This window comes from Schistocerca gregaria, chromosome 8 (assembly GCF_023897955.1).
Source record: "Schistocerca gregaria isolate iqSchGreg1 chromosome 8, iqSchGreg1.2, whole genome shotgun sequence".
Taxonomy (NCBI): domain Eukaryota; kingdom Metazoa; phylum Arthropoda; class Insecta; order Orthoptera; family Acrididae; genus Schistocerca; species Schistocerca gregaria.
Window position 1 is genome coordinate 477662634 of NC_064927.1, and position 13346 is coordinate 477675979.

Sequence of the window (13346 nt, forward strand, 5' to 3'; positions counted from 1 at the left end):
CGCTTAGCGGATCGGTACTTCGATACGTTCTCTTGAAGAAGCACCGCCATTCTGGCCTTAGAAGTGCCAATGAGGCCCAATCGACCTCCGTGTCGTTTTTAGCCAACTGCGTCACCTGGATGCGGTATGGAGGGGTTGGGGTAAATACAACGCCCGCCAAGCCGTTGTCGGGATAGCATATCTGGTCCTGCCACTTCTCATTCAAGTAACACGTCAGACGCCATCACGAAGCAGAATGGACCCCGTTTCAGATCTATCATGACGGAAAAACGAATGGCAGTACTAGGAATCGAAATCGGGACCCCTACTCAGCTACGAACTCGCACACCTGTAAACGACCAGACAGGTATAAAACAGCAGCAGCAGTAGTAGGGACACACACTTCGAGTTCTGTCACACTACAGCGCTGACTTGGTCCACGACCATTGTCAGTTACTCACAATGAAGGCCGTAAGTATATGCTTCATTTGCCATTGGTGTTGCTACTCATAGGACCTATTCTTGCTCTTTACTCCGTAGGTTCCTGCTATCACACTTTTAGTTGCAGTTGGCTTCCTCGACAATAGAGGACAGGGTATTACTGTACAACTCTAACAATCAGTGACCATTCATTTCATATTCATCAGTCTACATTTACATTACCTGTATGCTCCGTAAATCACTGTGAAATAATTGGCAGAGGACAATTTTTTTTTCGTAGCGTGCTTCCTCGGATTCAGCACGGAAGGAATGACTGATTGTACAGCTCTGTAGAAATGCCATTTGTCTTATTGTATATGTACAACTCTGAGAGACAGATGCTTAAGTCTATGACGAGGATTAGTAGTTCCTGCGATGAAAAATGATTCTCGCAGTTTTCTAAGCAGTGTGTAGCGACATGTGGGGCGTATTTCTTCGATTGTTAGACTGCTTCGTTTATCGAAGATTTTGTTACACACTGTTTTGCATTGAAACAAGTGGTCATTCGCAAAGCTCTTCTTTTTTGTACCACGTCAGTTGTTTTGTCCTATGTGATATGTGCCCATAAATTTGTGCAGTAATCAAGTATTGGCTGTCCAAAAATTGCGTAAGGCTATTTTATAGTGAAGTTGTTGTAGTTTCCTGGTACCTTGTGCAAGAATTGTAGCTTTCTGTGGATTATAATTTCAACTGGGTCCGTGTGGTGCTATAACTTCTTATCTATAGACATTGTTACTCAGTAATATTGGAATGGCACGTCCGATTCTGCCTGCAAGTGACTGATACGGATACACCTGTAAGTTTTGCTTATGTCCTTCAGCGATCATTAGAGGAAATCCATCTGTAATGCACTGTGCATTGCTCCAAGCACGTCATTAGAATGTCAGAAATTAGAATTATCACATTTCAGCTGAACTAGCCTTTAGCTAACAGAACAAGACAACCGGATTCTGTGAACTATCTTCTATTCATCTGTCAGCCTCCCTAATGCATTTACCTTTTCCTAGTGATTGGCGCTGCTTAATTCTTGTAAGTGTTGACAAAGGGAGTTCATATCTGCTTTCTATGAAAATATATTCTGCTTAATAGTACATTTTGCCAGGCAGTTCTGAGTTTCGGCAGATTATATCCGAAAGAGATTTCCTATTACATTATGCCTAGAATAATTATTTCCAAATCCCTCTCTGTACAGTACCCTTTCATAGCGCGTTCGTGTCTCCATGAATCTGCTCTGAGATGCCAACGGACTATCCACTTGTGTTACAAACAAAATGCGATTAGGAAGGAAAAACTCAATTAAAATAAAGTATGTCAACGCAGTTCCTGGCAGTTATTTATAGAGTACAATGACGCCTGACATAACCACAAGTAATACAGCTAGTCTTGTATGGCAGATCGTATTTCCTTTTCACATTACCTTAAACTGAACGAGGAACTGTCTTGGCCAGTCGCTATTTAGGGCTTCCCGATTTTCAAACAAAAAATTGATAACAAGCTAAGCTTTGATTCGAGTTCGCTTCTAAAATAAGAACTTGGGCCATACGGGGCCAAACAGCTAAAACCTACATTCCTTTGGTATCGTGAACCATTCATGACATCGGAACTAGGTTTCTGGCGTATGACACTACCCAGAAGGACACGTAGAGTTGTTACAGGTTTATGCTTTCTTTTCTGGTCTGCGTAAACGGGTACTCAGGTTTTTTCGTCAGCTCCCAAGAACCTTGTGGTGACAGACCATTTTATTTTACTTACCAGCTACTGACCTATTTTGCTCATGACACAAGGCACACGTACCCTTTGTAAGTGGAATTACTTGTGTATTTTGTATTTAGCTGGTTGGTCTCTAGCTGTAGTAACACAGAGCATGTGTGCCCAATAGTCTGTGCATTCACGTCCTTGCTTTATATATCTGACTTATGTTTATTAGTATTTATTTATCAATTTATTAACCATCACGAACAGAGGTAAGAAGAAAATATACGACATCGTGGTCAGGGTAAATAGTTTGGAGAGAGATGATCAGTAGTGAAATGTGTTGAACAACAGATGTTGTAAGATCTTTGTGGTAGAACTGGACTGCATAAGGTGAGGTTTCTAAATAAATATTCTGCGAGTCACTGGACAGGATACAGTGTGCACATACATGACGCGCAGATCGTTCAAATGGTTCAAATGGCTCTGAGCACTATGGGACTTAACATCTGAGGTCATCAGTCCCCTAGAACTTAGAACTACTTAAACCTAACTAACCTAAGGACATCACACACATCCATGCCCGAGGCAGGATTCGAACCTGCGACCGTAGCAGTCGCACGGTTCCGGTCTTCGCGCCTAGAGCCGCGAGACCACCGCGGCCGGCCGCGCAGATGGAAATGAGAATGTGGAGACAGTGTAACTTTGGTTGGATCAGTATTTTGGTACAGATGTCATAGGGAGATAAGGCGAAAAACATTGTTGATGTGATCTTCATGCTGAGTTATGCAGTTTTGGATGTTAGTCTGGTCTGTGTAAGCCTCTCTATTTCTTCATAGTCACTACATCCTACATTCATTTCAACGTGCTTACTGTTGTCAGTCATTGGTCTTCCTCTCCAGTTCTTACCACTCACTACCTTCTATTACGAAATGACGGTTTCTCGATGTTTCACAATGTCTGCTATCAGTAAATGATAACCGTAAAACTCTTTTCTCTTGAGTCTGATTAGGTACTTCGTCATTAGTCATCCAATCTCATTAGTTATCCAGCTTTCTTCTGTGGCACCAAATTCATAAAAATTCAATGGCTTTCTTGTCTGAAGTGCTTAATTCCACACTTCACACCCATATTCTAGACCAATACCTTCAGTACTTAAATTTATATCCGATGTTAGCAAATTTCTCATTCTTGCCAATGCCAGTCAGCATTTATATTCTATTTACTTCTGACAACATCAGTCATTTTTCTGCTCAGATAACAAAACGCATCTACTACGTTTTGGGTCTCATTTACCAATCTAATTTCCTCTTCACCACATGATGTAACACGAGCACAGAGCACATTCTATAAGCATAATTTTAGTTTTGTTGATGTTCTTATTTTTTCAAGAAACTACCCATTCTCTTCATCTGATCATTCAATCCTTTACCATGTCAGAGAGGAACAATATCATTACCATACCTGAAACTTTTAATTTCTTCCTCCTGTACTGATCTCTGTACTGATCCCCCACGATAGGAAACCTGGTCGGAACACTGTTGCAGAAGCAACGAAAAAACCGTGCCAAATTTAAAAGAAAACAAAATCTTTAAGAAGATCGATGTTTCACTGAAGCTGCAAACTTACCTCAGACTTCAATGCCAGATGCTTTCAATAGCTTCGACAATGAATCTCTGTCTAGAAATCTTACCGGAAATCTAAAAAGGCCTTATCGCATCTAGAGTACACCATCGGTAAGACACAATTAATACCTTCACTGCGCGATTCAAATAGTAATGGTAATATAAGCGATGACAGCGCCACTAAGGCGGTGTTATTAAATATAGTGTTCCGAAATTCTTTCACCAAAGATGACAAAGTAAATATCTAGAATTCGAGATGATAATAAATATCTGCTAGGGTAACTTAGAAGTAGATGTCCTTGGTGTAACGAAGCAGCTTAAAGCACTCAATAAAGGCAAGTCTTCCGGTCCAAATAGCATATCAGTGAAGTTCCTTTCAGAGTATGCTGATACAATATATTCACACGTAGCAATCACAGCTTGCTTCACGAAAAACCTGGAAAACAAAGAAAGATACCTTGGAAAGTTTCAAAGTTCACACCAATACTGAAGAAAGAAAATAGGAGTAATTCACTGTATTACAGACTCATATCACTAATGTCGATTTACAGTTGAATTTTGGAACTTATACTGTGTCCAACACTACGAATTACCTCAAAGGTAATGGTCCATTGAATCACGTGGTCAGCAAGGATTCAGAAAACATCTTTTTTGTGAAACACAGCTAGTTCTTAATACGCACTAGTTGATGAGTGCTATTGAAGTAGGATTTCAAATTGGTTGTGTATTTCTAGTTTTCCAGAAGCGTTTTGACCCAATTTCTCAGAGAAGATTTCTAATCAAGTAGCATACCTATGTCATCTTTTTAGTTTGCGACTGGATTCGAGATTTCCTCTCAGAAAGGCTACAGTGCGTAGTAGTCATCGTAAAATCATCATTGAGTAAAACAGGAGTGATATCCGGTGTTTCTGAGTGAAGTATTAAGGCCCCCTGCTATTCCTAACCAACATAAACTAGTTAGGAGATAATCTGAACTGCACTCTTAGATTGTTTGGAGATGATGTCACTTACCGTTTGATAAAATCATCAGAAGATAGAAAACTGTTACAAAATGACCTAGATACGATATTTTTATGGTGCGCGAAATGGAAATTGTCTCTCGATAAGTATATGTGTGGGGTTATTCATATGAGTACGAAAAAAAAAGTTAAATTTAGATTATTCGATAAACCACACATATTTAAAAGCTATCAACCGACTGAATTCTTAGAATTACAATTACGAAGAACTTAAGTTTGAACGCTCATATAGATAATGATGTGAAAAGGCAAACACAAGATTACTTTTTATTTGCGGAACACTTGAAGATGCAACAGGTCTATTATGGAGATTGCCTACACTGCGCTTGTTCGTCCTTTGCTGGAGTAGTGTTGTGCTGTATGGGATCCTTACCAGGGTGGATTGAAGGAGAACATCGAAAAAGTTCAGAGAACCGCAGATCGTTCTGAATCATCGCAAATTGGGGGAGACAGTGCTACGAACATGATAAGCCAATTGGGACGCTCTTCATTGATATTTTCACGAAATTTTAGTGAAACTATTTTATTGTTGCCAGACTTCATAGGGAGATATGATCTTCATAACAAAATAAGAGAAATCAGAGCTCGCACAGAAAGGTTCTAATGTTCACTTTTGCCGGCCGCTGTGACCGAGCGATTCTAGGCGCTTCACTCGGGAACCACGCTGCTGCTACGGTCGCAGTGTCGAATCCTACCTCGGACATGGATGTGTGTACGGCCCTTAGGTAAGTTAGGTTTACGTAGTTCTGAGTCCAAGGGACCGATGACTCAGAAGTTAAGTCCAATACTGCTAAGAGACATTTGTTGTTGTTCACTTTTCCCATGCGCCGTTAGAGAGTGGAACGGTAGAGAAGTACTCTGAAGGTGCTTCGATTAACCCTTTTCCTGGTACTCAAGTATGATTTTCAAAGCAGTCATGTAAATGAAGATGTACTTCAATCCTCTTTCCAAGTTTTCTTTACTGCTGGAATATTCTACAAACTGGATCACATGGAACACAGGCTTCAACGCTGTTCCATTCCTTTCTCAGTTACTGTTTCTCTTTTAATTCCTTTGAAAAAGATAACATCAGTCTGGTTTCTGTACAGGCTGGGGTTAACCTTAGACTCACTGTAACTTCCTGGCTGATTAAAACTGTGTGCCGGACCGAGACTCGTCTCCTACCTTCCAAACTTTATAGGTTCGCAGGAGAGCTTCTGTAAAGTTTGGAAGGTAGGAGACGAAATACTGGCGGAAGTAAATCTCTGAAGATGGGGCGTGAGTCGTGCTTGGGTAGCTCTGATAGTAGAGCATTTGCCTGTGAAAGGCAAAGGCCCAGAGTTCGAGTCTCGGTGCGGCACACAGTTTTAATCTGCCGGGAAGTTTCATATGAGCGCACACTCAGCTGTAGAGTGAAAATCTTATTCTTAGACTCACTGTCTTTTATCGCTGCTGCCTTCAGAATTCCACAGAATGTATTCGATTCACCATTGCCAAATAGTTTCTGTTAATCTACGTGTGCTACAGGTTGCTCTTCCTTTATTCTACCTTCTGAGATACATTAACATCGATTTTTGTTATTAGTAAGAAAGAAGAAAAAGTTTACAACTTGGAAAGGAGTTTCCTGTTTTGAAATACGAGGGTCGGTCAAAAAGTAATGCCTGCCATTTTTTTTCTACTTAAAAAAATTAAGTTAAGTGAAAAATTTGAATTTGGCGCCATTCCTCAAACCTTCTTCTGCAATCCAGTGCAGTAGTAACTTTCTGTGTCAACAGGTGGCAGCACAGCAGAAGTTTGTAAGATGGCCGACATCGATGTTCGTTTGAGACAGCGTTGTGTGATTGAATTCTTGAATGCAGAAGGTGAAACACCCATACGCATTCATGAAAGACTGAAGAAGGTGTATGGTGTTGTGACAGTGGATGTCAGCACTGTTAGACGATGGGTTCGTCGTTGTAAGGAAGCTGAAGGGCAAACACCGTTGACTGACGAAAAGTGGAGCGGCAGGCCGGTGAGTGTAGTGACTCCACAGAACATTCAGCAAGTTGTTATTATTAAACAATTGGGGTACTCAAAAGTTTGTGCACGGTGGGTTCCAAGAATGTTAACCGATAAGAATAAAGAGGCAAGGAAAACAATAGCCTCCCAACACTTGCAGCGCTTCCGTTTGGAGGAGATGAGTTTCTGAAAAAAATTGTGACCGGGGACGAAACATGGGTGCATTTTTTTGAACCCGAATCAAAGCGGCAGTCAATGGAGTGGCGTCACACAAGCTCGCCGAGGAAGAAAAAATTCAAATCTGTGCGATCGGCAGGGAAAGTTATGGCAACAGTTTTCTGGGATACAGAGGGTGTGATTCTGGTTGATTTTTTGGAGCAGGGATGCACAATAAATTCTGTTCAATACGTCACAACCCTCAAAAAACTTAAAGCACGTCTTCAGCGAGTTCGCCCAACAAAATCAATGGCAGATGTTCTTCTTTTGCATGACAATGCAAGACCACACACCAGTCGTCACACCTCTGACGAGATTGTCAAAATTGGATGGGAAGTTTTGCCTCATCCCCCATACAGCCCTGACCTGGCACCATCAGACTTCCATCTGTTCGGGCCACTAAAAGAAGTTCATCGTGGGATTCATTTTGAAGATGAGGAGGCCGTCAAAACATCCGTGCGTCAATGGCTTAGGAAGCAGAGCTGTGATTTTTACCGTGCTGGGATACATGCCCTTGTTCAAAGATGGACCAAAACTGTAGAGATGGGCGGAGATTACATTGAAAAATGACAAAATGATCCTCAATGTTGTGGTTTTCAACCTATGTAATTGCATTTAAATTTCCTGACAATTAAACATAGAAAAAAAAAATAGGAGGCATTACTTTTTGACTGACCCTCGTACTAATAGTTAAGAGGAGTGAGGTAGAACGCATAATTTTCAAGAAATCAGAAGAAAGTGTAGAATACTGGTGCCCAGTGATTTGTCTCGACATCATTAAGGATCGATCAGAGTAGTTTTTCATAGGTACAGAGATTATTGGAGGCGTGCAATACCCAACTGCACCTGGTAAGTTTAATTTATCATGGTGATGCTCTGTGAGCTGGTATTAAAAGTTACTCTAAATAACAAGAAATAATTTAGTACTTTCAGCATTGCAATCCAGTCGGCAATCGTGATAATCTAATACATAAGAAACTATAAGCCTCGATTGCAGTAATGAAACCAACCTTTACCTAGGTTTTAGCCCAAATAATTGAGCCTGTTTCAGAAGATATACCTGAAAACCTAGGTAAAGGTTGGTTTCATTACCGCAATCGAGGCTGATAGTTTTTTATATATTAAATAATTTAGTGATCTTTAATCTCTGAATTTCAATCTTTGCTCCTGAACAGTTACTTAGGCGGGTGCTTATGAAGCCTCCAATAGGCTGAAGGGTAAATGTAGCATTATTTTCTGTACAGGTTTTTGTCATGGTGATCGTGGGAGTGTTGGCCGCCACCAGGGCCGGACGGGTGCGAGATACTAACGTACCGGTGGTGCAAGAAAGACCTGGGATGCGCACCAAGCACGACCCCGAGGCGGACAGGGTCTACGTCCTCACGCAGCCTCAGTTCCCGGACGTCACAGGGCTCTTCTCATACCCGAACAGCGGCCACGACATCGCCATTGCCTCTTACTAAGCCCCATCACTGATTGTCTCGGCGTTTACTCCCTTATCCGTCAACAAACCAACTAACAAGCCAGCCTAGCTAACCCACAGTTTGAAAGCGCCGCTTACACGAAAGTTTGCCGCTTCTATCATGATGAGGCCTATAGTCTCATGTTTGATACACTGTGTGTCATTTTCGTAAATAAAGCTTCTACCGTGCCATCGCAGAGGATGTTTTTTCAATGTATGTCTCATTTCTCACATTTCCTTCTCAGTTATTGAAACACCATCATATCCCTATTATCAACTGGTTCCCCTGTCAGTATTTGAGTGACTATGACAATAACACCAAAAAGAAAAGAGAGTCTTTATGTTTTGGATCAATTATTTAAGTACTCACATTCTTATTGCAGGACATCTTGGACGAAACTTCATATTGGTGTAATGGGTGACAGCCCTAAATGTGGTGAAATGTAACATGATGCCTGTAACAAAGAGAAAGAATCTCATAGGATGCAAGAAAGTGTTCTGCTGTTATGGTTGTCGTTCAAAATGCTGGCAGCATGTTACTGTTATACCTGTATTAGTCTTTTTCACGATTTCCTCGTGGCGATTGTCAAAGGAAATTTGACGACTGTAAAGTAAGATATTAGCCTCTGGCTTTTGCCAGTCCTAGCTTGTGCTCCCCTTCTAATAATCTCATCATTGATGGGACGTTAAACGCTTGTCATTATTATGTATTCCATCTTTAACAAGTAGAATGAGATTATCAACCAGTAGTGGAGTGTGCGCCAATATGAAACTTCCTGGAAGATTAAAACTGTCTGCAGGACCGAAACTCGAACTCGGGAGCTTTGCCTTTGGTGGGCAAGTGTTCTAACAACTGAGCTACCCAAGCACGACTCACGACCTGTCCTCACAGCTTCAGTTCTGCCAGTACCTCGTCTCCTACCTTCCACACTTCACAGAAACTCACCTGCGAATCTTGCAGAGCTATCATTCCCGAAAGAAAGGACATTGCTTAGCCACAGCCTGGGGGATGTTTCCAGAATGAGATTTTCAATCTGCAGCGGAGTGTGGACAGATATGAAACTTCCTGGTGGATTGAAACTGTGTGCCCGACCTGAAAGGTAGGAGACGAGTTACTGGCAGATGTAAAGCTGTGAGGACGGGGCGTGAGCCGTGCTTGGGTAGCTCAGTTGGTAGAGCACTTGCCCGCGAAAGGCAAAGGTCCCGAGCTGATCTCACTACTGCAGCTGCTGCGTCGCATAACATTAATACTGCTATACCTGTAAACTGCCCCCTTTTTATAACAGTTGCTGGAATTCTTTCGGTTTGGCTCTTTGATATTTTTAAGACATGGAACGTCTGTATTAGACAATCTCTTGATGGACAAAGTCACCCCCAAGGTGTAGGTGTCGGAAATTAGAGTCTCATCAGTGTAACCTACGACAGCTCACTATCTACTTCATTCACTCTACCACAAAGCAGTCCCATCTAAACGTTATGAAAGTGGTTTAAGTTGTAAATTAGGTAACACACTTGTACGGAACACTTTATTTCCCGTTCCTTGATTGCAAATCACCTTAACACAGTTTCTAACCGCACTCGCACTACACTTGCATACACCCATAATTCACGATAAAAAATTAGCTAGCCACTGCCATTCTTTTTTTCTGTACGGTTGCCTTTTGAATATTAAACGTTTGATAACAGGCAAATTAATGTTTAACACAACAGCGCCCTCTGTCGCATCCTACTCACGTGATGGCTCCGGATGTCGTTGGAGGGCCAGTAACTCACTGCCTCCGGCCAGCCAATCTCTAGGTTCCAACCCGCACCTTACAGAACTATGGGGCGTCCCCCTCGGCGATGCCGCTGCGTCGTGTTAAAGAGGTGCGCTCTGCTGTAACAAAAAAGCATAAGGGGCAGATTCGGTCCGTCGAATGCCGGATCGACATCTGTACCCTTACACAACTCCCGTTCATTTCTGAGATTCTATACCAACAATGGCAACTACTCCTACTGCTATAATTACTACTTACGACGGCATCCAAAACACACACACACACACACACACACACACACACACACACACACACACACACACACATGAACTAGACCTATGCGTAACTGGAACCGTCATAAGGAAAAAGTTTGATAAGAAATTTTTTGATTGCAAACATCTTCTAAAATGCTTAGGTGTCGTCCTCTACAACTACATCTACGCGATTACTTTGCTATTCACAATAAAGTGCCTGGCAGAGGCTTCCAATGAACTACCTTCAAGCTAATTCTCTACCGATCCACTCTTGAAAGTCACGGGGGAAAAGAGAGGGCTTAAATTTTTCTGTGCGAGCCCTGATTTCTGTTATTTTACCGAGATGATCATTTCTCTCTATGGGCCAACAGAATTTTTTCGCAATCGGAGGAGAAAACTACAGAGTGAAATTTTAAGGGAATATCCCGTCACAACGAAAAACGCCTTTGTTTTTATGATTGACACTCCAAATCAGGTATCTTGTCTGTGGCACTATATCCTGTATTTTGGCATAATACAAAACGAACTGCCCTTCTTTGAACTTTTTTGATGTCAGTCCCATCTGAGTGAATCCCAAACCGCACAGCAATACACCAGGATAGGGCGGAAAAGCGTGGTGTAAACACTCTCTTTAGTAGACCTGTTGTACCTTCTAAGAGTTCTGCCAATGAATCGCAGTCTTTAGTTTTCTCTACCCACAATATTATCTATGTGATCGTTCCAATTTAGGTTACTTTTAAGTGCAATCACTAAGTATTTAGTTGAATTTCGAGCCATCAGATTTGTGTGAGTTATCGTGTAATCGAAATTTAGCGGATTTCTTTTAGTACTCACGTGAATAACTTAACACTTTTCTCTACTCATGGTCAATTGTCACTTTTCGCACCACACAGATATCTTATTTAAATCATTTTGCAATTCGTTTTGGTCATCTGATGACTTTACAAGACGGTAGCCAGCCGCTTTGGTTGAGCGGTTCTTGCTCTTCAGTCTCGAACCGCGCTGCTCCTACTGTCGCAGGTTCGAATCCTGCCTCGGGCATGGATGTGTGTTCTGTCCTTAGGTTGGTTAGGTTTAAGTAGTACTAAGTCTAGGGGACTGATGACCTCAGATGCTAAGTCACATAGTGCTCAGAGCCATTTGAACCATTTTATCAAGACGGTAAATGACAGTAACACCGGCAAACAATCTAAGAGACCTATTCAGGTTGTCTCCTATGTCGTTAATATAGATCAAGAACAACAGAGCGCCTATAACACTTTCCTGGGAATGCTGGATTATGAAAACAAATACTCCAGACTGACATTTCACGGCGACTAATCAATAAGAAAAGCATCACATGTTCCAATGAAAGCATGAAAGCCGTCTGGTGATGGACTGTAATGATTCGAAACAGGTAATGGCACTTTTGAACATTGGAACTTAATATAAATTTGTGCCTGCTTGCTGTCTCGACACTATCAATATTTGTATCGAAGGAAAGACTCGATCCTGAGTGGAGATTTCGCCAATGTGAAAGTCCATGAGATGTATATAAGGAAGAGCTTCAGTGGTAAAAGTTAATCTCCCACAATTACATCTTATACTATTTCAAAATTTTATTGTGAATTACTTACTCCTCCCTCATTTCTTGTCATCGAAGGCATTGTTCAGACGTAATCTTTATTTGCGTTCCAAACTAACACAATGACTCATTCAACAGATCTACAGGCAAAATACACCATAATAGCCCTCATCGGATCTAGAACGTAGTCTAAAGCGACTATCGTCGCCGTCTTTCAGTTTCTGCTATCTTTTCGTATGATAGCCCCTGCAGCGACGCCACCCGCCAGCCACTACGGCGACAGCTCTGTGTACGCACACGCCTACAGCCCGCGCATGCGCACAACGACCGCAGCCACAACGCAGGCCTTTGTTTTTGCTCTTTTTCCCCTTTTTTGAAATTCCAATTCATTCCATTTCCTTCTGTGTGCGGCTTAACAGCCGGTAACACAGAGTCGCATCCACCGGCAAATTTAAAAGGAAAAACGTGTGTGAGTCCGGTCCGCCAACGGCGCTGTTCGCGTCTTTCCGAGTACTCCGTGTGGGAACCGCGCAGGACAATGGAGATTCCTGCGCGACCAGTTTTCGTCCCGTCATGCTGTTCGGTTTTTCTCCACCCGCGTGCATTTCGTCCACTTTGAACCACTTGTTACCGCAGAAAATGTCAGGGGACGACAGGAAGCAAGCGAAATTCATTCGCAAAACAGCATAAAATCGCCGATACCGGACACCACTGGTTATTGAGCATGGCTCTGCAGATTGGAAAATCAGAACCGAGCAAGTTTAACAAGAAACTGTTACTCCTAGACACGAATAGAATATTTAGCAGTGTCTAGAATATGTACATAGTTTAAGGCACCTCCATTTTTCTCTCAAATTGCCTAACTGCTAAACTGGTTTGAATACCACAGTGCTTTACTACGAATAAACTCATTGAAGGTGATATGTCTTAGCCTTTTTCTGACATTTCAGCTGACATACCCTGTCAGTAACTGGTGTATTCATATTGCAACGTGGTAGAGATATGCCATTTCGGCAAATCGTCTATACTGATAATAATTTCGTCATCGATCTGTAAATATCTAAGGCCGATATGAATCTTCCCTAAATCATATTAAAGTTGTTATCAAAAAGTCTAAAAGTACTTGACCGATTTACTTGAAATTTTAAAAAAAAGTACTGCAATGAACATCAGACGTACATAGGCAATATATCTTAATATATAAAACTTATAGATGAGAAATATTGTTACCAACAATCTCCAAAAGTTCTTCATCGATTTACCTCGTATCTCTACACGATAGTGCAAGGATCATTCGGACGGATATAGCCTGTATATTTTT

General features: G+C 41.7%; 1 protein-coding gene across 1 annotated transcript in view; it reads left to right on the forward strand.

Moving 5' to 3' along the window:
- Window positions 1-400: 400 nt before the first annotated feature.
- Window positions 401-13346, forward strand: part of LOC126284316 (uncharacterized) — a 57573-nt gene continuing 44627 nt past the window's right edge. The window contains exon 1 of the mRNA XM_049983152.1: window positions 401-450. Within this exon, the coding sequence (XP_049839109.1) occupies window positions 442-450 (9 nt within the window). The 5' untranslated portion in view covers window positions 401-441. The remainder of the gene's footprint in view (window positions 451-13346) is intronic.